This window comes from Neodiprion lecontei, chromosome 3 (assembly GCF_021901455.1).
Source record: "Neodiprion lecontei isolate iyNeoLeco1 chromosome 3, iyNeoLeco1.1, whole genome shotgun sequence".
In the NCBI taxonomy this organism is placed as follows: domain Eukaryota; kingdom Metazoa; phylum Arthropoda; class Insecta; order Hymenoptera; family Diprionidae; genus Neodiprion; species Neodiprion lecontei.
The window spans coordinates 13851252-13877090 of record NC_060262.1 but is presented as its reverse complement, the minus strand read 5'-3'; the positions used below and the strand labels follow the sequence as shown (position 1 = coordinate 13877090).

General features: G+C 39.0%; 1 protein-coding gene across 1 annotated transcript in view; it reads right to left on the bottom strand.

Moving 5' to 3' along the window:
- LOC124293695 (glutamate receptor ionotropic, NMDA 2B) overlaps window positions 1–25839 on the bottom strand; it is a 1867270-nt gene that overhangs the window by 451689 nt on the left and 1389742 nt on the right. The window contains exon 15 of the mRNA XM_046735718.1: window positions 4671–4906. Coding sequence (XP_046591674.1) covers window positions 4671–4906 — 236 coding nt within the window. The remainder of the gene's footprint in view (window positions 1–4670; window positions 4907–25839) is intronic.

The window sequence follows — 25839 nt, the reverse complement described above, 5'->3', positions numbered from 1 at the left end:
TATCGTCACAGAACAAGCAGTAGGTCAGTTAATCTGTACGAATACGGACACATTGAAACATCCGTTCGCCGGATCACCACTTCTCAACGAGGAACTTGTAGTCGACACGAGTTACCGACCACGAGGCAGGGACGCATTACTCCAAGCAACCTCGACTACCACTCTCAACTGAAGGAGGCTATTCAACGTAGATAACAAATTCCGTTTTTTCCATAAAGTCTTCAGGTATTAGGGAGCCGTGTCTGGGTGAAGCCCAGCATTGCGTCTGATGTTGAAACTCAGATACGGTGTTCGTCACAGAATCCTTTAACCCTTAGGTAGGACCCCTGAACCTGCAAGGAGCTACCTGCATTGCGTCAGGACGTCTTGATGCAGGTAATGGTATAATTGCGTATAATTGCCGTCCTTCAGATAACCACGCTTTCACGTATTTCATATCCCGTCTTGCCTTTCGCGAAACGAGATATTATAACCGCGAAACAAGAACTCGCGAATGACGATCTTCAATCGTCAGAGTTCATCAAATATCTGCACGTGTGAAACGATCACACAAGTAAACTATTCCAATATAAATAATCATAAATTCACAAATACTCTTGTTTTTCGGGTCTCCCGCTTCTCGGGAACAAGACACTAAATTATTTCATTTACAGATCTTTCTTCGTGAAAACAGACTTCTCGCCTCACGAGTCCTCTGTTCATTGCGATAATTCTATGCCTCGCTTCACGATCGCAGAATAAGTTTGACCCAAAACCGTTCGTACGCCCTGTGATAATGGGCTTATTCCACTCGAGCTACGCCTTATGAGAGTGATGAAACACCAGCTGAGGCTATCTCAGAATAAACCATTAAGGGTCAAACTACAGTCACCTCTTCCAGGAACTCATTAAATAATTAATAAATAAATTCTCCACCTTCCTTCCGAGTCCAGAGACAGAATCCTGTTTTTCTCCTTACGAGAAAATAAATTCGTAAAACAACCAAATAATCGAGTTTAGACACAATCAATGAATTATTTCATATCACGTGCAGACAAATCGTGATATTCAGCGCTCGAGAAAACTCGAAACGTTTCAATATATATAGATGATACCTTTAAATTATCGCCACCATCATTTACGCAAGTGTTTGCTATCCTAGCGGAGCGAGACGGATATATTTTCCCTGTTTTGTATGCCCTGCATCCTCATAAGAGGCAAGAAACGTACTGCAGGCTTTTTATCCAAATGAAATCCGTTTGGTCAGATTTCAAACCCGAAAACATTAATTTGGATTATACAATGACGATATTGTACAGCATTGCTAAGCAATATCCCGAGGCGGAAATCCGGGGCTGCTTATTTCATCTGTCCCAAAATATTCAAAGGAAATTGTTCAAGGAACATTCATTTTCACAAAATAGTAGTGATCCTGAATATACGCTGAAAGCGGGTATGATTGTCGCTCTTGCATTTGTGCCGATAGAAAATCTACACCAAGCAGTAATGCGGCTGTACGATCACCTTCCTGTAACCTTACAGAGAATTTTGAAGTGCTTCGAGGTATGAATACTATATCATATTTAGTATAGTTCTGAACCTTTGCTACTGGCATATGTAATCTTGGTTGTTTACTAACGTTCATTCTCTTCATAAAATTTAGTTCTACTTAACTGTATGCTACGAAAATTCGCCGACTAGTTGGGAGTGATTCGTTGAAATATTCGTTTGACTTTTATTCATGGTTTTATCATCTCTTTTCTCCGATTAATAATATGGCTTTTACGTATGTGAATACTGTTGTACAGGATAATTACACAGGCCACCTACAACGTAATGGAACACATTCGGACCCTTCACTTGCGCCCAAAATTTGGTCCGTGTATAATAGAGTTTTGTTAGGGCAAAACAGGACAAACAATTTTGCGAAAGCAGCGCATCGAAGTCTGCAAAGAGAGCTAGATGTTGAACATCCGTTAATTTTGAAATTCATAGATGGACCACGAATCGTCCAAAAAAGTAGGGATACGTATTACGCTGAATTCTGGAGGAGAATACCACCACCACCCCCCCCCCCCCCCCCCCCCCCTCCAGACAGGCATCGCACAAAACTTTTTGATTAATTGACTTATTTGATTTTTGTTGGGTTTGTCGAAGTACATTCAAAACTGTCGATTATTGACTCTCTAAATTCGAATCAGTGGAGGATTACTGATGGCAGTTATAAGTATACCAAAATCACTAACAATCAGTAAATATGTTCAGAGAGTATATTTAGTTGTAGCTTTTTCTAATGCTTACACCATTTTGTCGTTAAGCTTTTCAAATCTGTGTTCTAAACTGTGAATGATGTATTTAATTTGAGTTTTCTGCAATGCTTTTGACCATCACACTATTTTCTGTTAGCTTTTTCATACCTATGTGTTCTCTGTATTAAATCATAAACCCCATTCCAACTATACATGTGATACTTTCAACCGTAAACTATATTCCATAAATATTTGTTAATCTGGTTTTTTCGCTTTAATTTTCGTGAGCCCAAATGTCCTGTACCTGAATATCTGGTGGCCAATCGTTCGGCGCCAAAACATCCGGCGCCCAAACGGCCGGTGCCAAAACGGTGGCGCCAAAACGTAACGTACCCCGTTTTGGTATTGGCACCAAGATATTCCGGGATATTGAAATACCGTTCCAAATTGCCATGCAACCTTACGAGTGAATAAAACTTTTTCACAACCTAACGCCAAGAATTAATAGAGAAGAATTTGTTATTTGTTAATAAATGTGTATTTTAAATTGAAGTATCATGCGAAGAGAATTATTTCAATTACGCATAGTGATAGTTAACACGACTGGAAATAACCGAATTCACAGATAGAGGCGAGCTGAATGAGAAACCAGAACAAACTGAACATCAAAGTTCGCCCGCATGGACATCGCATGGTTTGTGAATTGAATTTGAATCTGAATCACGCAGCGAATTGAAGATCTCTCGAACCGTTCGTCTCAGAACGTAAAAGTGGTTCATTGTAAAAGCTTCTTGTAAGAGGATGGGTGAACAAATAAACTGGGCCACAAAAGGTCTATGAGTTCACAAGCGTTTATTATCGGTAAAAAGGGAAATTCATATGGGCATATGTCCCGACTCCGCCGCGGACTCATGAGCTCTGTCCGTCCGGTTCCCCCCTCCTCTACGTCTCTTATTTAAGACGCGTAACTGGCGTCACCGTCGCCCCGGATAGTAGCGCCACCTTACAGCTGGCGTACTATACTTGCAATCATTCTTATATTCTTCAGTCTGTCAAAAAGTCTGCCAAGTACAACCAACCCCGAATTTTTTCATTCGTCCGAAATGCTGTAACTTCAGTGTTGTTTCTTTCTTTTTGCGAAAACGTTATATACTTGAAAATGAAAATTATGATTTCTCTATTTTTTGCCAAAAGGGTATTGATGGTAATTATTTGAATGTGCAACATTAGTTTGGTGTTTTCTGAATTGCAAAGAGACTTTGTTGGTCATTTTAACTTCAATGTACTTGGTGTAAGGTTTTTTCACCATCGGTGCTTTTAGGGGATAGCGATAGACTGCGCGCTCTTAAAAATATGTTAAAGCCCTCCCCCTTCCCTGAATCACACAGCCGGTGCTTTGCCCCCTGAGCTCTCACCAGGAGCTACGCCCCTAGACCCTAGGGCACACGCGCTTGCCTACGACTCATATTAAAATCTTATGCTCAGTGTAAAACGATTGACTTTTTCTTCATGGTATACGATCTACTATTGTACTTGGCAGCATCTTCTAACGTTTCAATTGTTTTTGATGCAAATGATGCTTATTTGACAGTTTTGGTTATATTTATAGCTAAGTTACACAAAGTTTTTCTTGGATAGATCGACCGTAAAATCTACGGCATGATTTTCAAGATTGTGATACCCAGAACACTAGAATGAGATAGGCTTTAATTGATCTGTAGTATTCTAAAGGTTTCAATGAGTTAAGTAATAACGTCCACGAAATAGTGAGGTACAATTGTTGCAAAGCACCGAGGTCCAAGTCCGTGAAGTGAGTGCTACGTCGGCTCATCTGCAAGCAAACATGCACGCAGTTGCCAAGTTGTAATATAACGAGTCTCGTATCGCGCGACGGACAGCCCATCTGATGGTTCCGTGCATCAGAGGTTCTATATTTTGGGCTGATGAGACACCTTCACAACTTTTGACAGAATCTGTGTATATAATTCGAAGACCTAGTTTTTTCGTCTCAAATTTTAGCAGCAACTTCGATCCTTCATCAGGTTTTGTTGATCAGTACTTCAGTTGAGTTTTTTCAAGCTTTTAACTCTGAGTATTACGTCCCACAACGCGTGGGACACATCCGTGATTTTCCATTTCTATGATTTATACATTAATTCACAAATGTTTTGTACTGATTACCCATGCCAACAGGCATGTAGTAAAATATTCAGGTCACATCATTTTTATCAAAATATACTGCAGAAGCAACGCAATTATAACCTATTGATGGTCTGTGCACGAACCGTAAGGTGATTCTCTTATCGACGGACGCCAATAATTGCTAGATGTATGGGTAGATGAAAGAATAGACAGATGAATGCATAGGCGAGTGAGTGTGTAGGTGAGTTAGAGTATGAACAAATTGCACCATGGGATAAAGCTTGAATCAATCTTACTTACCAAACTCACAAGAGCACAGCAACCACCTCTATCACTTTTCGCCAAATGATGCCGAACATATTTAAAATAGAGGTGCTCCAGTAAAAGTAACAATGCTGCCAATAGAATTCCACACATAAGGAGAAGAAACGCGCTCAGGAACTGTTCCAGGGCTAGAGGATCACTGCTCTTTTGAACTTCCTTTCCGGGTTTGCAAGTTCCCGTCATCCAGTATCGTCTCAATCTTTCCAAGTCACCTACGAAACGTTGAACCATTGCATTTCAAATTTCCATTTTTTGATCGCTCAGAACATGAAAGTTCTTTATATGTTGAGATCGCATGAAAGTTATCGTCTGCGTTGCTTTCTATTACATGAAAAACCTATGTTGAAAGAATAAAAATTTTAACACCAGCTTAACTGATACAGCACTTAAGCAGAACTTTAGATTTTTCACACCAAACGCCGCGTGGAAAAACTTCAACTGATGTTTACCTGGTATGTGCGTTGAAACAGCTACGTGCAGAAGAAAAACGTGAAGAATATTTTGTATCAGAAATTGGATGACCCTCTATTCCACATTGACTATTCTGTTCATAGAACCAACGCACACAGATTTATGTATGGACGTGAATAGTACAATATTTTATAGGTGCGGAATGCGGATGATGTTTGATGAGTGTGATATTGAACAGCATGAGTCAAAGGCGAGTACTAGTGTGAATGTAGCATAAGCCCATAGCATATATAGCCCATTGGCACGAGTCACAAGCTATGATTTTGAACACGTGTAAAGGAAAGTGTAATTCAACAAGTTATAATTTATAGATTTTTTGGCCTTCAGGTCATTTGACGAAAGCAGGTCAAATTCAGAGGGCTCAGTCAGAATACCAACACTTTTATTTTGTTTGCACAACTAATCAGGAAGAACAAATGACAGTTGAATTAAACCCACATAGCATTAAATATTTATTGTACATATTTTACATGTTCCTGAAAAAAATATCAAGATGTACTGCAACACTGTTGTTTTGCATCAATCTGTTATCAGTGTTACTAAACGCAGCAAATCTATGTAATGCGCTATAGCGTGTGCATCAAACATCACTGACGAGGACAACTATCGCAAAATATCGTCAATGCGAACCACTCCCGCAACGGGGTAGAACAAGAACCTGGAACATTCTTCCGAACACACCAAAGGTCATATAGATAAACAGTACACCACTCCAACGAGAAAATAAATGCCTCTTCACGTTCCGTGTACAGAGCCACGTATGAAATTGGGACAGATTCCGAATAGAGATGTCTTCTCGGCCAGGTGCCGAATTATATTAACATGCGTCACTGTCGCTAGATGACCAGGTGATGGCGTACATGACAGCGTGTCAAAGTACAGCAGCAGCCTCCCGCCACCGACGACTAATTGGTCTGGTGTCGATTTACCACTTCAACTATTCACTAGACGATGCATTACCCAGCTGACGCAGTGAGGGACAAGCTATCATGGCAAACCATGATGTGTTTTGGACAACTAGGACATGATCACCCAAGTGCTTATAGACACCCAGCGCGAGGTTTCTGTTGTAGTGACCGCAGGCGCGATCTACAGGGACCCGATCGTACAGGGAGTTTAAGCAGCAAAACGTCTGAGCAATTTCTTCTCCTCAGCGTGCCACAATTCATCCCTTTACACAAGATAATATTACATCGTACTTCACCTTACTTAAGAGACTACCGCAAAAAGAGGAATCCCAAAAATTGACACGTGGTTTATCAGACTGATCCCACAGCGAGGGGCCATGTGAAGCATCGGCGAATTCACCGTGATCATCACGATCGCCGATTACGTCAACCTAGTTTGTCGCCGACAGCTCTACGTTTCACACGTATCTCTTTGTCTCTCACTCAGCTCAGCATTGTACTCTTCGGCGATTCTATTCAGTTATAGCAGTTGTTCAGTATAATCTCTTAATTATCTTCTGTACTTCGATTTTCTTTTGCCTCTTCTCTTTTTTTGTTTCTCCTATTTTGAGGAAAAGGCTTTGACATTTCTCATGTGACACCAGGAATTTATTTGCAGCCGTACCATCTCTCTACTTACCTATGTGAAATTGGCCTGTGACCTTCGAATTTTTGATAATATTTATGTCCAAAAATTGCTCCCAATTTGCTCTTAATTGCTCTCTATTTTCTATTATTTACTCACACGCGGTTTTTAAGAAAATGAAAAAAAGAAAATGCATATCGGGCAGCGGCCGTGTGTTCGCGAATTTTGGAGAATCTTAGAATTTCCGGGAAATTTGTGTACCGCTTAATTGCTCCTCAATTGCTGTTAATTGCTCCGTAATTTTTATTATTTGCTCCCTCATGGTTTTTGAGAAAATCCAAAAAAAATGTTGCTGGTACCGTAAGTCGGTAACTTTTCGAGTAAAATGGCGCCATATATGTACCAATGTTGGTGACAATACGTTCGTTAATCCACCGAAACAGGATAAGCTCTAAATTGCTCCTTATTTACTCCTTGTTACTTCATTATTTCAATCAATTGCTTCCGCATTGTTTGCGAATAAATTAGAAACAAACGAAACAAGGATTTTCTAAAGGCCAAGTATGGTCGAATTCATTTTGATATATCTCTTTGACGAATTGAAATGTGATTCCACATGAAAATCATATTAGCTTAACCAGATGTTATAAGTTTTTCGAAACTATCTATCCACTAAAAGAAGTCATGTCTATAGCAGAAACGAAAAGCATTCATAGCAAATATCTTGACATTAAACTGTAACTTTGCAAAAATGTAAAAAATGCGAATCTCCATGGGTGGATGACATTGGAAATAAATTTATTTAGAAATTGTCTGGCAACTAGATTTTGTACCTGGATGTACTTTGTAATAAAATACTTGAGTGTAAAGGGGTCCCAGATGCTTGGGTGCAAATAGAAGCTAGAATGATATATGAAAACGAAAATAAGCTAGACCGCAGCAACTATCGGACAATGTGATTGGTAAACTCAATAGTGAAGATACTTACGCCGATACTCTGCGTTAGACTCATTAAGCAGTGTGAGTCGGACAAAATGTTTCTTGGATTACAATTGGGATTCAGGCAGGCCCGAGGCTGTATGAAAAATAAATTTACCTCAAATGCTATCATAGATATCCGTCTGGGACGCAAGGGTGGTAAGATCTGTAGATTATTAGCAGACTTTGGAAGAGCAACTGACGTTCTTTCACACTCAAAATTGCGACTGAAGCTGCATGCGAAACGAATCAGCTTGAAACTTCGAAAATTCTAGTGAATTCATATTCAAAAGCTTCAATGCACTTAAAGGGAGAGAGCGAGACTTCTCAGCCTAATGACGTTACGAGGGAGGTCTTGCAAAGAAAAATACTAAGTCCTCTAAGATTCGCCTTGCTCCTAACAGATATCGACTACTTTTTAGCAGCTGAAGCGTCAAAGGAAATATTTATGCTAGCATACGCAGGTGACATTGTCCTCTTCGCGGATACCAGTAGGTATTATTACAAGAAACGTATTGAAGTATGAAGGAAAATACTGCAAACTAAATTGTTCAGAACTGAATATCGATAGAAGAAGAAGAATACTCTTCCAGAAAGAAGGACATGTTTGTAAGAACAAACTTGCCCCTTTCCAGTGTGGCAAGGGAATGATGGAAGTAGTTAGTTTATGCTGATTTCCGTTGAGTTAGTGTTGGCATGTACGTCTGAGTTATATGTTGTGATGTGGATTTTTCTTGTACCTCGGTCACTCGGAGAAATAACTGGGAACTTACCGCGTACACAATACTTTGGCGGCCCGCAATGTAAGCTGAAAAACTGTATCTTCTAAAAGATATCGCAAGATTCTGTTGGACGTCTGGCGTGATTAACACGCCTCGAAATCGTTAATTCGCTGAACCTCGGTAATTTACTCGATAGCTCAGTACCGCAGAGAGGGGATGGATAATTTTTGGGAGAGAGAGCGAGACTCGACAACAACACGTTAATTAATAATAATAAAATAAAATAACATATTTTACGATATCAATAATACAATAACCACAAAAAAAGGATAATTCAATACTCGCTCTTCGCGATCCCGAAAAAAAAATGAACTATCAGAACTGAGAAAAACCGACTATATGAGAAACCTCAAGCCTACGTGCGCTAGTTGCATCCTCAATACTAAACAATAGAACAAAACGAAAAACAAAATCTGACTCGACGTGCTAACCGCGATCGTCCTCTACCTACTACAGCGCTAAACGCTAACTTAACAATAAACCCCTTGACAAATAAAAAAAAAAATATAGAAACGCAACCTTACGCAACGTGCTACCCGCGATCGTCCTCTACGAGATACAGCGCTAATCGCCAGACTATAATGATAAGCCATCAACTCAATTATTAACTGTCCAACCGTTGATCGGTGTGCCGATCTAAATCGTAATCGAAATATATCCGTGAAGAATTGCCAGCACGTACCGCTTCGCAGCCACACCGAGAACTAGCCAACACCAGTCTCGGCCATGACGCACTCACAATATAACTTTTTTTTTTCAATTCCGAGACACAACTGTCGTGAGCTGTCGCGAGCTGTCGCCAGGACTCAAGTGAAGAGCTTCGCTGATCGGAGCTGAAAATCTGAACATACTTCGAACATATGCGCTTATCAGTCGCGAAAAATTCTCCCGATCTAATTGATTTTCGCTTTACGGAATTCTTATAGCCTAACCTATCGCGATCGTTGTCTTCCGCTGTCGCGGAACACTGATTGGCTGTCTGTTTCTCCGGTGTTCAATTGTTTGGCAATGGCGTGATGACGAGTTCGTGAGGCTGAATAACGTCAGCATGGCGAGGGGAGGCTACGGCTCGCCGGCCACCAATGGGAGTCTCATCGGCCTTGGTTTCCTCGCGGCAGAGCTTTACGTTAGCGCTCTCTCCGTAGCTTCGTGTGATGTCAGTAGTATAGATATAAGAGTTCTTACCCCGAAAATAGCGGCGTCCCGGCAGAGTAGCCCCCATTCCTACCTCACCGACAGTCGATATGTTACCGCTGCGATGGTAAGCCTTACCTACGATATTTTTATCGACTAAAGCGTTAACATAGATTGCGCTACTTGTATTTTTGCTCGATTTTAACGGGAGACAGTTTGACAATGAAATTTTTGTGTTGTTGGATGAGCAGCCATTTCGATGTTTTCACCGGGGGATGAGCAGACACTTCAAATTGTTACCGTGAGATGGCGCAACTTTTTACACCGAAATTGTTACCTCCTACCTTACCGACAGTTGGTGTTACTGGGTGTTGCCACAGGTTTGTCGCATGTGGCGCCCCACCGCATTATCGATCAATCGATTTTCCACCGATCGACTCTGCGTTGTTTCCAATGCTCGCCGCAGGATGGCTACTTTTTTCATCATGTGGTTGAATGAAATAGAACGTTTCCAAGAAGGTGTCGGAACTCGAAATTGGGGAGGTCTATGACGTCACTGGGCTACGAATGATCAAAAAAAAAAATTCTAGGTACGCGTTCTGGCAACGGTCGAGGAAGAATAGAACGGCTTCTTACCACCGAGAATCGCAAGGGTTCTACAAGAATATTCTGATCAGCTGGCTGAAATGTGTAACACGACAGGGGAAAATTGTCTGCAAATGAAATACCATGGTGGGGAATTCAAATAGTTTGCATTTTCATGCAGTTATGTACCGTAAATAATCTATGTTATTCGCTCTACTTCTATAAAATTCGTCCGCGATGGGATAAAAACGGGTATGTGGGAAATAGAATAGTCAGTCTTCTACCAGCAGTATTTAAGAAAAATCAAACTCAACATTTTCCCTTCTCAACATGATGATGATTCTAGACGCACAACGTTTCATAGGCCATAGCAAGAAGTTTGTACTTAAGGAAGTCGCATTCATCGACGTAAGCGGGCCGGGTCTGGGTTACATCATTTTCAAGCCACTCTGTGATTTGGCAAGCTTACCGCTTGAATGTAGAGCTACTAATGCCTGGTTAACACACAATCACCACCGAATGCTGGCAACAAATCTCAAGAGGATGTACCGAAGATAGTGAGAAAAATTGTGAGAAATGTGCGTTACGTATACATCAAAGGGGAGGAGAAGAAGCATGGTTGACGGAGATCCTCGATGGTACAATAAGGGTTAACAATATGGAAGATTTGCACATCACACCCCCTGCACTGGAAAAATTGAGACATATGATAGCGGCACCCTGGCATGACTTAAACCATGGATACTTCCCGTCGAATAATATTTGGAAGCATGCAGAGAAAGGATCGATTTGGTACGATGACAACCTCGAATACGTCCCGGCATACAACTGCGCCTTTGAAAACGTGCAGAGACCGAGGAGTTGGTATTTGAAGGAGTGTACCGGCTCTCTCGAGAAATCCTTTCGTCGGTTCAAAGAATTAGACGGCTTAAGGGCGATGATATCTGAAGATAAAGCTTTTTTTCCAAAAGAATTCATCTACACGTTCGCATCGAATACCGTCAATGAGGGTTTTTTTCCCTATGAATACCTCGATCGTTGGGGGAAACTCGATGAAACGCGATTACCTGCAAAGAAGCATTTCTACTCACACCTCTGCGATGCGAATATTTCAGACGCCGATTATGAGCACGCCTAAATTGTTTGGAGGAAATCTCATTCAAAGTCATTGGGGGACTATTCAGATTTATATTTGAAGACAAATGTTCTCTTGTTTGCCGATATTTTTCAAAATTTCTGAGCCAGCTGCTTCAAAAAATATAATTTAGATCCGTCGCACTACTACACAGCGCCGGGACTTGCTTTTGATGCAATGCTTGAACATACCAAAGTAAATTGACAACTTTTAGACGACCCTGAAATGGTGTTATTTATTGAAAGAAGCATTCGAAGCGGTGTAGCACAATGTTCCAATCGACACGTTCGGGCCAATAACAGCATTATGGGAAAAGATTTAGATCCTAGTAACGTGGAATCATATCTCATGTATTTTGACGTAAACAATCTATACTGCGCGGCTATGAGTGCACATTTACCGATCAGTTCGTTTGAGTGGGAGAATAATCACATCGATATATCAACTCACCGGACGATTCACCGATCGGTTATGTCTTGAAGGTGGATTCAGACTACCCTATAGATCCCCATGAGGATCACGAAGATTTACCCCTTTCTCCTGAGCATTACATACCTCCAGGTGGTAAAAGCGCTGAACTCATCACCACCCTTCACATTAAAAACAAAGTATGTATTGCACTATAGAAATTTAAAGCAGTGTTTCAGTTTAGGATTGAAATTAACGCAGGTGCATGGAATTATAAAGTTTGCACAATCTCCATGGCTTGAGTCTTACATCACTCTCAAACACCGACATGCGCCAGCAGTCTAGGAACGAGTTTGAGAAAAACTTTTATAAACTCATGAATAACGCGGTGTTTGGCAAGACTATGGAGAATGTGTGAAATTACAAACGAGTTAAATTGGTCACAAAATGGGAGGGAAGAGGTGGTGCGAGAACGCTTATTGCCCGAGCAAACTTTCACAGCTGCACCGTATTTGACGCGGATATGGTTATCATTGAAATAAATAGTGTCAAAGTTCACTTCACTAAGCCTATATACATTGGCGCCGCAATCCTATATCTATCCAAAATCATACTCTACGATTTTCATTACAATTATATCAAAACCAACTTTTCGAACAAACAAGCCGAATTGATGTACACCGACACCGACAGCCTTTTTTACCAATTCAATGTGCCTAATATCTATGATATCGTCAAACGTGATGTCGACGCAATGTTTGACACTTCTAACTATCCTCCCGACAATGTGTACGGTATTCTGCTTAAAAACAAGAAACGTCTGGGCCTGATGAAGGATGAGAACAACGGCAAAATTATGTTCAACTTCATTGGATTACGAGCGAAACTGTACACATTTACCACCATGGGCGAGGACGAAAAGAAACACATTAACGACACCAAAGTGAGCAAACGTGTCAAGGGTATCAAGAGTTCAACGTTAAATACAATCACATTTGACTATTATATAAGCGCTGTCTGTTGGCTTACAAAGAGTTGGCCCATCCACAACGCCCAATACGTAGCAAAAAACACCAAGTTAGCACCATTGTACAGAAAAAATTGTTTCTGAGCTGGCAAGATGACAAGCGGTAATTGATAACAGGACAGACCAGCACCGTAACTTAAGGGTTTGCCGCTGCCCCCCAATAGCTATAGGGTAGAACTGTAAGCATATGGAACTGCTGCAAATATTTACGTTTGACACCTCGGACGACCAATGATCAGGCAGAGACGTTTCTTCATCAATACGATATTGGACGGATTGAAGTTTCAAAATGTGAATACCATGTGGATTCATATATTCAACAATTATTCATTTATCATGATTATATTGAACAATTATTCATATTTATGCGTTCACCACGAAAAAAGTTGTCGGAAAATGAACAAAAGTTTTCAGAGAATAAAAATAGTTTTCAAAAAACTTTTGTGCCATTCGATTAACCCCTAAAAAAAGTTTTCAGAAAATGAAAAAAGTTTTTCAGAAACGAAGAAAGTTTTCAGAAAATGAAAAAAAGTATTCCAGGAAATAAAATATGTATCAATCGTATGGAAAAATTTCAGACTATTATTATTATCATTTTTATAGTAACGGGTATGACACATATGTGTACAAAAAGGAATAAATGTGGAAATATTTCTATAATCAAATATTTAATTGTGTTTTGTTTTAGGGAGATCTCACAAGGAAACTGTGGGTAGAGTGGATGCGAGAAAACATGCGACGGAAGTAGAGAATGACTTTGATAACACACGTTTGTAGGAGAGACCAACTTTTATTCAGAAACACGTGCTAATAGTTCGATTGTCCTCGAGGGACACTGCCCGCTGGTCACTGCTCTCGTTTGAACGACGAGAGCGAGAGTTGCTGCGAGTGTGTATACATGAATTGTAGTGTGAGTGTATGTGTTTGCTTGAGGTGAGAACGCAATGTAAACAGAAGACGGCTGTTTCGGAACCGTTACGAATGCATGAGAAATAAGAATTCCTATATTTGGATATGGCAAATTTAGAAACGCTCGAGATAATTTGTCTTTTGCCGGAACAAATTGTAATTCTGAAAATACATACAAATTGTGCTACATGTCTGTTTTATTCATTCAACTAATGTGTGAACTATCAAAAACCAACCTGTTTACATAGAGCTGATTCCCTGGTTTGTGTAATACTTTCTCTAGGAGGTAGCCGTCGGGGTATTTTACTTGACTGTTTTTGATATTCGCTAAGTTTGTGCGTCGGTGGATTGGTATTTTTCACTTCACTCACGGTGAATATTTCCGTTGTCCAATTGGGTGTACAGCCTTTTTCGAAGACATTCTTGCACTTGCTAAGTCGAACTCGATCGCCTACTTTGAATTTCCGCTTCCGATTACTTCGTTTGATTTGCTGAGGCTTGTATATGCTTCGATAAAGTTATTTTTCATTGTCCGTGTCGACATCCACCGGTTTCATCTGAATCGTACGATGCTTGATGTTGTTGTAGGACTTCATTGAATCACCCAAAATATCAGTCCACTTTTGAGATCCTTGGAGAGTAAGCCGCTTCCACATTTTATCGTTGAATGTTCGATTAAAACGTTCGCATATCGACGCCTTGAATGTCAAATACATGTTGATATTGTGCTGGTTCATGAGGGCTTTGAATTCGCTGTTGTGAAATTCTTTGCCTTGATCAACGTGTAGATGTGTCGATATACGGTTCTGCGTCAGTACAGATTTCATAGCATCAGTCACATCTTTCTCACTCTTGGACTTTATCGGCACCGCCTACGCGTACTTGGAGAATATATCGATGATTGTTAGTGTGTATTTGTATCCCTTGTTGTGCGACCTGTTTCCCATCTTGTCAACGAGATCAGCTTGCCAGGTCACATCCAGTCTACGCACATCTACGAACCGCCGTGGATAGTTCATCCACTATTGTCGTTTTCATGTCTCCGTCACTCACTCGCTGCTCCTCCATAGGTTTCAGTGTCGGCGTTCGCATAACAAATTTTATCATTGAATCCATGTTAAAATATTGTAATAGTCAAAGATCACGTAATTATAAATTTACCTACATGCTTCCATGCCTGACAAATTTAGTCCCGCTTTGACAATGAATTATTTCGTACCTGAAAATATTAGAAACTGTTATTATCAGACAAGATCTTTTGGTATTTTTGGGTACAACTAATTTCCAATAAAATGCACAATACATAAATCGTAAATGAGACGCATTTTTAATTTCATGTAAATGAAGAATCTGTTCACAATAAACGTTGTTTTTACTTACCTACCTTTGTTTGTCCAGACTCCCACTTGTTAACGACATTTCGCATTGAATTTCAGATTTCTTCTTTTAATAAATAACATCCAATTTCCGTATCATTTGATATTTGCTTTTCCGTTGAATTCTTTATTGCCTCGGTTGAATATTTTCCAATATCGACCACGGTATTGCTGAACGATACTATTTTTCTTATTCACGCTACTTAAAAATAAACAGCAGCATAACCTCAATTCACGGCTTTACGCGCGAGAGATTTACAGTTTTGGTTTCATTTCGTGTACGCCCTGCTCAGCAGCCGAAAACGTCGCCGCGGGGCGATTTCAGCGACCAATGAGATTGAATTATTTGGCGCATGCGCATTGTATGTATAGTTTCAAGAGATTGTCCCGGTATACGGCTGAAGAAAATTCATCGATGAAAGTGTGATTCTGATCCATTAAATATTTTAGAGCGTCCTGATGTTTCACAGCTTCACAATACGTGACCTCAACTTTTTTTCCCCTGGACGATTAATAAAACGTATATTGTAACCATGTCAATCTAACATCCATATTTTTTATTAACTGTAACGCGAGGTGGATATGTGAAGAAATCATTCCATCGATCGCATTCAGCTTCTTAGTACTCGCTTTCAGCCGCTTATCATTGTCAATGATTCTCAGCTCACTATCGCCGGCCATGATCTCCAGAGCAACAATCTCAGCCTCTGAAGTGTCGATTTTGGTTTAAAGTACACCGCACACATTCTGCATGATATTCTCTAGAGTAATAACTGCCTGCTGCAAAACACTCGCCATGAATTTCGCAGAAGCAGCATCGTTGTACTGTTGTGGGCCGGCTATGTTACATAATCGTTTACCGTCCAGATCATACTGATTATCGGGGATGATTTTGAATGCAATGCCTGGAGGTCCACGAATAAATTTTCTACTCCTACCACGCTCCGAATGTCGCCCAAGTACGAGTATGTCTATGCTCATCACTGGACGGTCACTGAACAAATGATGATTCTACATTGATATGCTGCTAATAAACAATTCAAGCTTCCCTCAACTTTTCAATGATGGCGACTATTTCGTTGGAGTGGCTGGTATTGCCTGCAGCCTGCGACGCCATGAGTAGTCGAAGACAGTGTACAATTTAGGAAAGAAGTTCGTGACCAGGAGGTAGATTGAAGATGAAAATTCGTCGAAAATCCGGTCAGGAAGAAGAAGGATTTAATACTTTGAAAAACGTGAATATAAAAAGAGTCGACGTTTCGGCCGGGCCCTGCCGACCATCCTCAGGGATAAATTCTATGATAATTAACAAAAAATAGGATGCTTCAGCATAACAAATCTGAATTGAAAGCAAGGAATATGTTTAAAAACAATATTTGTTGTTGTACAAAATTAGGTGAAGATTAAACAGTTTCAAGAAACTGTCAGAGTGACAGTTTTAGGTTAAATGTCAAAATTTTGAAAATAGGTTAATCAGAGGAAAATTGGTTGATGAGCAATGAAAATATGTCAGAAAAAGGTTATTAATAATTTAGGAGAAGGAATTGGGAAAAGATCAATTAATTTTGAAAAGATTACTCACAAAAAATGACGACCAGTACATGCTTAGGTGTTGTTAGTTGTACAGCGTTTCGGACGGAAGTGAAGGTTAGCGGGAATCGATCCGTAAATCTATGTTGATCACGTGTGAACTTGATCTATGTTCGAAAGTCATGGAGTACAAAGGCAGTGACCAATCGGAATAAGGGGCGCCAATGATTTGAAAACACGATAATGTAAACTAGAGAATGTTAGAGTATAGGTGGCTAAGATGTTCAATATCTGTACGTTTGTTAACAGAGTTCCTTTTGTTCTTAAAGATATGGATCATTTCTTTGATGATACGTTTATACCAATTCGGTTCTGTAGCTAGGGTTATAGAGTTGTTGAAGTCGAAATTGTGACCCAGGGTCAAAGAATGATCTGCTAAAGCGCATCTGTCAGTGACATGGCATTTAATATTAGAACGGTGACCAGAAATTCTATTTTTTAGGTGTTGTGACGTTTGTCCAATATAACTCATGCTACAGTCTCGACATGGTATTTTACATACACAGTTGATTTTCTCTAAATTAGGAGTAACAGATTTAAGATGAGAAAACAGAGACAGTTTGGTAGTATTAGATATTCTAAAAGTAATTTCAATTCCCTCGTCATTAAGAATTTTTTTGATTTGGCTAGATAGATTTTCTATATACGGTATAGAGATAGAGTTTTTAAATTTATCATTAACATCAGTTGGATTGTTGGAGTCTACATTCCAATCAATCGAGTTGTACATTTTTTCTATTCTATACTTTTTGATATCATTGATGAATTTTATAGGGTAGCCATTGGAAATAAGAGTTGTTTCTACAAGTTTTAAATTCTTTTTAAGGAATTGAGGGTTTGATATTCTAAGGCAGCGATCGAATAAGGATATGGCGACAGATTTTTTGTGTTTTATAGGATGATGTGAGTTGAAATGAATGTATCTCCCAGACCAGGTTGATTTATGGTGCCAATCTAAGATTATGGTGTCATTGTGGTTGATTACCATAGTGTCTAGAAAACTGATTTTACCATCTTTTTCCAACTCGAAGGTGAATTGAATACGTGGGTGAAAGTTGTTAAATTTGTTAAGAAGGAGTTGTAAATTTTCATTTTTGACACACGTTATAATATCATCGACGTACCGATAGTAAAAAGGTAGGCTGAAAGGAAGATTTGAAATGATTTCTTTTTCAAAATGTTCGAGTACCAGATTCGCTACTACTGGGCTAATCGGTGAGCCCATTGCTACGCCAAAAATTTGTTGGTAGAAATTATCTTTGTAGGCGAAATAGCATGAATCTAAACAAAGTTTGGTGGCGGCTAGAAATTCTTTTTTATTAATGTTAGTGTGACATTTCAAATTAGGCCAGTTTTTACTGATGATCGATATTGCTAGTTTGGTTGGAATGTTGGTAAACAGTGATTTGACATCTAGGGATACTAACAGGTGATCAGGCGGAATTGTTTTTCCCCTGATTTTGTTTACAAAGGACCAAGTGTCCTTGATGTGATAGTCTGATGTACCTGTTATGTTTGATAAGACACAAGCACAAAATCTCGAAATTTTGTAGGTGGGGGAATTGATGTTAGAAACAATCGGTCTGAGAGGAACATTTTCTTTATGAATTTTTGGTAGAAAATATATTTTGGGAGGAAGAGAGTTGTATGTTTTGAGGTGTTTAGCAGAATTGGAATCTATAAATTTTTTCTGTTGCCATAGACTTATCATATCGTTGACTTGTTTTTGTACTTTTAAAGTGGGATCACGAGAGATAAGATTATAGGTAGTCGAGTCTTTAAGGATATCTTGGCATTTTTGTTCAAACTCCATCTTTTCCATGACGACTGTAATGTTACCTTTGTCGGCATCGGTGACCACTAGGTGGTTATTTTGTTTTAAAAATTCTTTGGTTTGTTTAACCTTGGAAGTTATTTCAAAGTGAGAAGTGGGAGGATTTTTGCCAAGTTTGTTGCCAATGAGTTGGCTAATATTTGATCTTACTTTATCTTTGGTGATTCCACTTTTGTTAAAAAGAGCTAATTCTACACTGCTTACAATATCATCAATAGGTAACTTAATATTGTTAAATGGTAAACCATAATTAGGACCGAGTGATAAGGTATCCTTAATTTCAGTAGGTAACTCTGTTTTAGATAGGTTAACTAACCAATTATTATTGTGAAACTCTTTAGGAGTGTGTATAGATTTAAGTTTGTTAAATTTTCTAATATTATCTGTCTTAATAGCATTGAATAAACGATTGGCCTTGTTTATGTCCAAGTTGAAGTTTTTATAATCCAAATTTGTGAATTGGTTCGAGAAGAAAAAGTTGATATTATGATTAAGTTCTTGGATTAACAGCCTTTCCTGTCGATAACATGTTTTAATTTCGAGCGATAGACACTTGTGTTGAAAAAAGCGTAATGCTTTGATGAAGGTTTTTTCACTTGTTAAATGTTGAAGGTTTTTGATTTTAAAATTTAGAAAGTTGGGAATAATTCCAAATTGACGACATTTAAGAAGGAACACTTTACGGTTTTTGATACGTGCTAGTTTTTGCCGGTAGTTCCAGATCTTCTTGGTTTGTGAGTGATTTGTAGAGGAAAGTGATCTCAGGTTAGAAGTGCGGTGTGAAGTAGGATCACGGTGGTACGAGACGTCCACGAAGCCGTTTCGATGCATTGTGTTCAGGAAAGAAGTTCGTGACCAGGAGGTAGATTGAAGATGAAAATTCGTCGAAAATCCGGTCAGGAAGAAGAAGGATTTAATACTTTGAAAAACGTGAATATAAAAAGAGTCGACGTTTCGGCCGGGCCCTGCCGACCATCCTCAGGGATAAATTCTATAATAATTAACAAAAAAATAGGATGCTTCAGCATAACAAATCTGAATTGAAAGCAAGGAATATGTTTAAAAACAATATTTGTTGTTGTACAAAATTAGGTGAAGATTAAACAGTTTCAAGAAACTGCCAGAGTGACAGTTTTAGGTTAAATGTCAAAATTTTGAAAATAGGTTAATCAGAGGAAAATTGGTTGATGAGCAATGAAAATATGTCAGAAAAAGGTTATTAATAATTTAGGAGAAGGAATTGGGAAAAGATCAATTAATTTTGAAAAGATTACTCACAAAAAATGACGACCAGTACATGCTTAGGTGTTGTTAGTTGTACAGCGTTTCGGACGGAAGTGAAGGTTAGCGGGAATCGATCCGTAAATCTATGTTGATCACGTGTGAACTTGATCTATGTTCGAGAGTCATGGAGTACAAAGGCAGTGACCAATCGGAATGAGGGGCGCCAATGATTTGAAAACACGATAATGTAAACTAGAGAATGTTAGAGTATAGGTGGCTAAGATGTTCAATATCTGTACGTTTGTTAAATTAAGGATACTGAATTGAGGATACCTTATCACTCGGTCCTAATTATGGTTTACCATTTAATAATATTAAGTTACCTATTGATGATATTGTAAGCAGTGTAGAATTAGCTCTTTTTAACAAAAGTGGAATCACCAAAGATAAAGTAAGATCAAATATTAGCCAACTCATTGGCAACGAACTTGGCAAAAATCCTCCCACTTCTCACTTTGAAATAACTTCCAAGGTTAAACAAACCAAAGAATTTTTAAAACAAAATAACCACCTAGTGGTCACCGATGCCGACAAAGGTAACATTACAGTCGTCATGGAAAAGATGGAGTTTGAACAAAAATGCCAAGATATCCTTAAAGACTCGACTACCTATAATCTTATCTCTCGTGATCCCACTTTAAAAGTACAAAAACAAGTCAACGATATGATAAGTCTATGGCAACAGAAAAAATTTATAGATTCCAATTCTGCTAAACACCTCAAAACATACAACTCTCTTCCTCCCAAAATATATTTTCTACCAAAAATTCATAAAGAAAATGTTCCTCTCAGACCGATTGTTTCTAACATCAATTCCCCCACCTACAAAATTTCGAGATTTTGTGCTTGTGTCTTATCAAACATAACAGGTACATCAGACTATCACATCAAGGACACTTTGTCCTTTGTAAACAAAATCAGGGGAAAAACAATTCCGCCTGATCACCTGTTAGTATCCCTAGATGTCAAATCACTGTTTACCAACATTCCAACCAAACTAGCAATATCGATCATCAGTAAAAACTGGCCTAATTTGAAATGTCACACTAACATTAATAAAAAAGAATTTCTAGCCGCCACCAAACTTTGTTTAGATTCATGCTATTTCGCCTACAAAGATAATTTCTACCAACAAATTTTTGGCGTAGCAATGGGCTCACCGATTAGCCCAGTAGTAGCGAATCTGGTACTCGAACATTTTGAAAAAGAAATCATTTCAAATCTTCCTTTCAGCCTACCTTTTTACTATCGGTACGTCGATGATATTATAACGTGTGTCAAAAATGAAAATTTACAACTCCTTCTTAACAAATTTAACAACTTTCACCCACGTATTCAATTCACCTTCGAGTTGGAAAAAGATGGTAAAATCAGTTTTCTAGACACTATGGTAATCAACCACAATGACACCATAATCTTAGATTGGCACCATAAATCAACCTGGTCTGGGAGATACATTCATTTCAACTCACATCATCCTATAAAACACAAAAAATCTGTCGCCATATCCTTATTCGATCGCTGCCTTAGAATATCAAACCCTCAATTCCTTAAAAAGAATTTAAAACTTGTAGAAACAACTCTTATTTCCAATGGCTACCCTATAAAATTCATCAATGATATCAAAAAGTATAGAATAGAAAAAATGTACAACTCGATTGATTGGAATGTAGACTCCAACAATCCAACTGATGTTAATGATAAATTTAAAAACTCTATCTCTATACCGTATATAGAAAATCTATCTAGCCAAATCAAAAAAATTCTTAATGACGAGGGAATTGAAATTACTTTTAGAATATCTAATACTACCAAACTGTCTCTGTTTTCTCATCTTAAATCTGTTACTCCTAATTTAGAGAAAATCAACTGTGTATGTAAAATACCATGTCGAGACTGTAGTATGAGTTATATTGGACAAACGTCACAACACCTAAAAAATAGAATTTCTGGTCACCGTTCTAATATTAAATGCCATGTCACTGACAGATGCGCTTTAGCAGATCATTCTTTGACCCTGGGTCACAATTTCGACTTCAACAACTCTATAACCCTAGCTACAGAACCGAATTGGTATAAACGTATCATCAAAGAAATGATCCATATCTTTAAGAACAAAAGGAACTCTGTTAACAAACGTACAGATATTGAACATCTTAGCCACCTATACTCTAACATTCTCTAGTTTACATTATCGTGTTTTCAAATCATTGGCGCCCCTTATTCCGATTGGTCACTGCCTTTGTACTCCATGACTTTCGAACATAGATCAAGTTCACACGTGATCAACATAGATTTACGGATCGATTCCCGCTAACCTTCACTTCCGTCCGAAACGCTGTACAACTAACAACACCTAAGCATGTACTGGTCGTCATTTTTTGTGAGTAATCTTTTCAAAATTAATTGATCTTTTCCCAATTCCTTCTCCTAAATTATTAATAACCTTTTTCTGACATATTTTCATTGCTCATCAACCAATTTTCCTCTGATTAACCTATTTTCAAAATTTTGACATTTAACCTAAAACTGTCACTCTGGCAGTTTCTTGAAACTGTTTAATCTTCACCTAATTTTGTACAACAACAAATATTGTTTTTAAACATATTCCTTGCTTTCAATTCAGATTTGTTATGCTGAAGCATCCTATTTTTTTGTTAATTATTATAGAATTTATCCCTGAGGATGGTCGGCAGGGCCCGGCCGAAACGTCGACTCTTTTTATATTCACGTTTTTCAAAGTATTAAATCCTTCTTCTTCCTGACCGGATTTTCGACGAATTTTCATCTTCAACAGTGTACAATTTCATTCACGCAATCTTATAGTCGTGTAAGCCTTTACCTGATTTTTTTGGCGAGCTGACGTGTTGTGCGATAAAACTTCTATACCTTGCGCTTTTTGAATCGTCTGGAAGACTTCCATCGGCTTGTTAACCTTTTAAATGCGCACTTGTCATCGTTATAATTTTTATGTAATTATTCTTGTCCGCGTCATTTTCAATCGATGCATCGGGTGATTTTTGGAACAGTAATTCAAGAAATGCAGGTTTTCTCTCGTAACTTTCATCCCCCACGTTGATCACATTATCAATGAAATTGATTAGCGTATCACTAATCATCATACCGTTTGTCAACTTTCGAACACCATATGTGGTATCCAAATCCCTCTTTTTTCTTTTGCGGAACATTTTCAAATATCGCGCCACGGAATCCGTTGTTTTCTTCACCGGCGTGCTTGTAGTAGAGATTTTACCAAATTTCAGTGTTTTATCATTTGCATCCATGAAATTCCCGTCGTGCATATCCTCATCCTCCTCATCGTCATCCCCGGTACTCTCGTAATCATTTTTTCATCCTTTTTTCGTTGCAACATCCGCTAGTTACGTTTGAATTTCTTGTTTAATATGCTGCTGCTGCTGTTGTTTCGAAGTATCCGCCGATTCTTGCAACGGTGTTACTAAAGGCTTGAATACCTTCCCTATTACCTGTTCGGTTGTGTCTGTGTCCAACTTGATCGTCTTGTGCTTCCGATGTATGACATCGCATGCTTTCGATATTTCACCCAATGTATCGCTATGCTCACGAATTTTGGTACTCTTCATGTTGACCACTCAATTGTTGCCATAAAACTATGCAAGTTCACATTAGTTTATGCTTATAAAGCAGTCAAACCCCTTCATATATCTCCCCCCATTGATTTCGCTATCCTTGTCAATTACGGTAAAACTGTAATTACCATCATTCCAGCATGTCGAGCACAAGTCTTTAAATTGCTGATATGTCATGTCTATTTTCACATGATCGTTGTAGATATGTTTCAGATTCATTTGATCCTGCCGAAATAGCACGAAGAAGTTTGCATTATCACGCACCAGGTGTTTTGGAATGCGCGCACACGTTTGACTTAGATAAAATCTAACGAAATTGCGATGCCTGCCCATGCTGAAGTATGCTCTGGTATTATTTTGCTCTTCACAGGCCACTTCGTCGAAAATCATAACTGAGTTGAGACGAGCATCTTCAGGTTTGACAACCTCATCGCTCTCGCGAAACGGGAAATAACCCACACCCTGCACGAGTCCTAGTAACTTTTGCAAAAATTAATACTTTGGCTGAATAAGAGATTTCAAATAGACGTAGACATTTTTGAATCGCAATCCATTGCCGTGAGTGATGAGTGAGAGGAGAGCGTTAGTTTTATCACAATTGGATGGCCCGCAAAAAATTGCTTTGACGGTATTTGGCAGCAATTTTCCATAACGTTTTTCTATCTTTCTCTTTCCACGTCGAACCATTTTGTTGAAATTCGCGACAGGCAGATTATCAGGCTGATCTTGAAATCTCATGATGCTAGGTCAACATTACAACGAGAACTAAGATGACAGCATACACATTCATCCTGTTATAGAACTATCGTTAGATGGTGCTCGACTACGAGAACGTGCACACGGAAAAGATGCGGTGGAACTTTGCTAAATGAAATCATCAATCATCTCCTGGCTGCATTGCAAGTGCCGGGGTATCAGTACTGCGGACCAGGAACGAAATTGACAAAGAGGTTGGCACGGGGCGATCTGGGAATCAATCCGCTGGATGCTGTATGTAAAGACGACAATACTGCATTCACAAAGAATCAAGATATCGCAGCAAGAAATCTTACCGACAAAGTGCTCGCTGAGGAGGCGTGGAATCGCGTCTTGGCCAAGGACGCTACTGTTGGTGAAAAGGCGGTAGCCTGGGCAGTCACCAACACCATGAAAGCTGAATCTAAGCTTGGAATGGTGTTAGCTGTGAAGCGGTCGAAACTTGGAGCGGCTGCAAGAAAGAAATCTACAACAGGCGGGAAGAGTAAAAGCGGAAGAGAACAGTAAATCTCAAATCCATCCTCACAGCTGCAAAGGTTGCCATGCAACCAGGACATAAAGCTGTCGAGTTGGCGTTAGCTCGTGCTTGTGCGGCCGTTTATGGGACTGGCAAGAATGTTCGTGTGCCTCGCGTTTTACCTGTGCCTGATGAAATTGGTGGTATCCTACTGCTCCTCATTCCAATTTTGGCCGGTCTCAACGCTACTGCGGCTCTAGTGGGTGATGTTGCAGTATAGCTAAAGTGGTCTACGAAGCTGATGTCAAGAAATATCGCTTGAACGAAACCAAACGCCTCAATGCAATAATGGAGACGATTTCCCTAGGCAATTATACCTGAGTCCCTACCGCAGCAGCATGGGCCTGTATTTACGACCGGCAAACGACTGACAAAAGCTACCACACGGAGCTCTCGCCGACATTTATTTACGCAAATGTGCTCAAAATATGAAAATTTCATATTGTAATGTTCTATGACGTTGCAAAAAACAATAAGGATTCGTGAGCTTATTTAATGAAACAAATTGAAGGCGCATATAAAATGTTGTGAAAAAGCTTTAATAGCAGAGAACGTGTTTCTAGTTTAAAGTTTAAAACAAGACTGTTTTCTACAATAATGTTGGTTGACGCAGCAATATTATTCTTTTCAAAGACATAAGAGGTTTATAAACTTATTTTGTCTATGATGACTACTAGATCATTAAAAGGGGGTAATACGGGTGATTCAACCCTTTGTAACAATATTTTCGAGGCGTTTACATGCGGAATGATCTACCGAAATCAGGGCCAAAAGTGCGAGAATCTGCAATTATTAATCTTGATAACAAATACGGTCCAGGAATACATTGGGTTGCGATGTTGTAAAAGTTCTATACTAGACGTTCGTTGATTGTTCGGTTTCTGTGAGACCGAAAAGGTTGGTTCGATAAGTTCTTTGTCACAATCAATTTTAAATACCAACTCAAGTCCTAAATTGGACCGGGATTGCATGTAATTAACACGCTGGTAGTCTAAAGCCCATTTTTCACCAACTGTTGCATGTTCGTGAAGTGAATCAGCTTCAACCCTATATGATACGCTTTGATTCCATGTAAGAAATATATGAGTTGAATTTTCTGAATCAAACTTGAACACCTCGGTTGAGTAACAGTGAGTAATTACAAGCACACACATACAGACAAAGATGAACAGCCTTTTCGAAAGATTTTAGTAACTTGTGAGGTAGTTGAACTTTGGA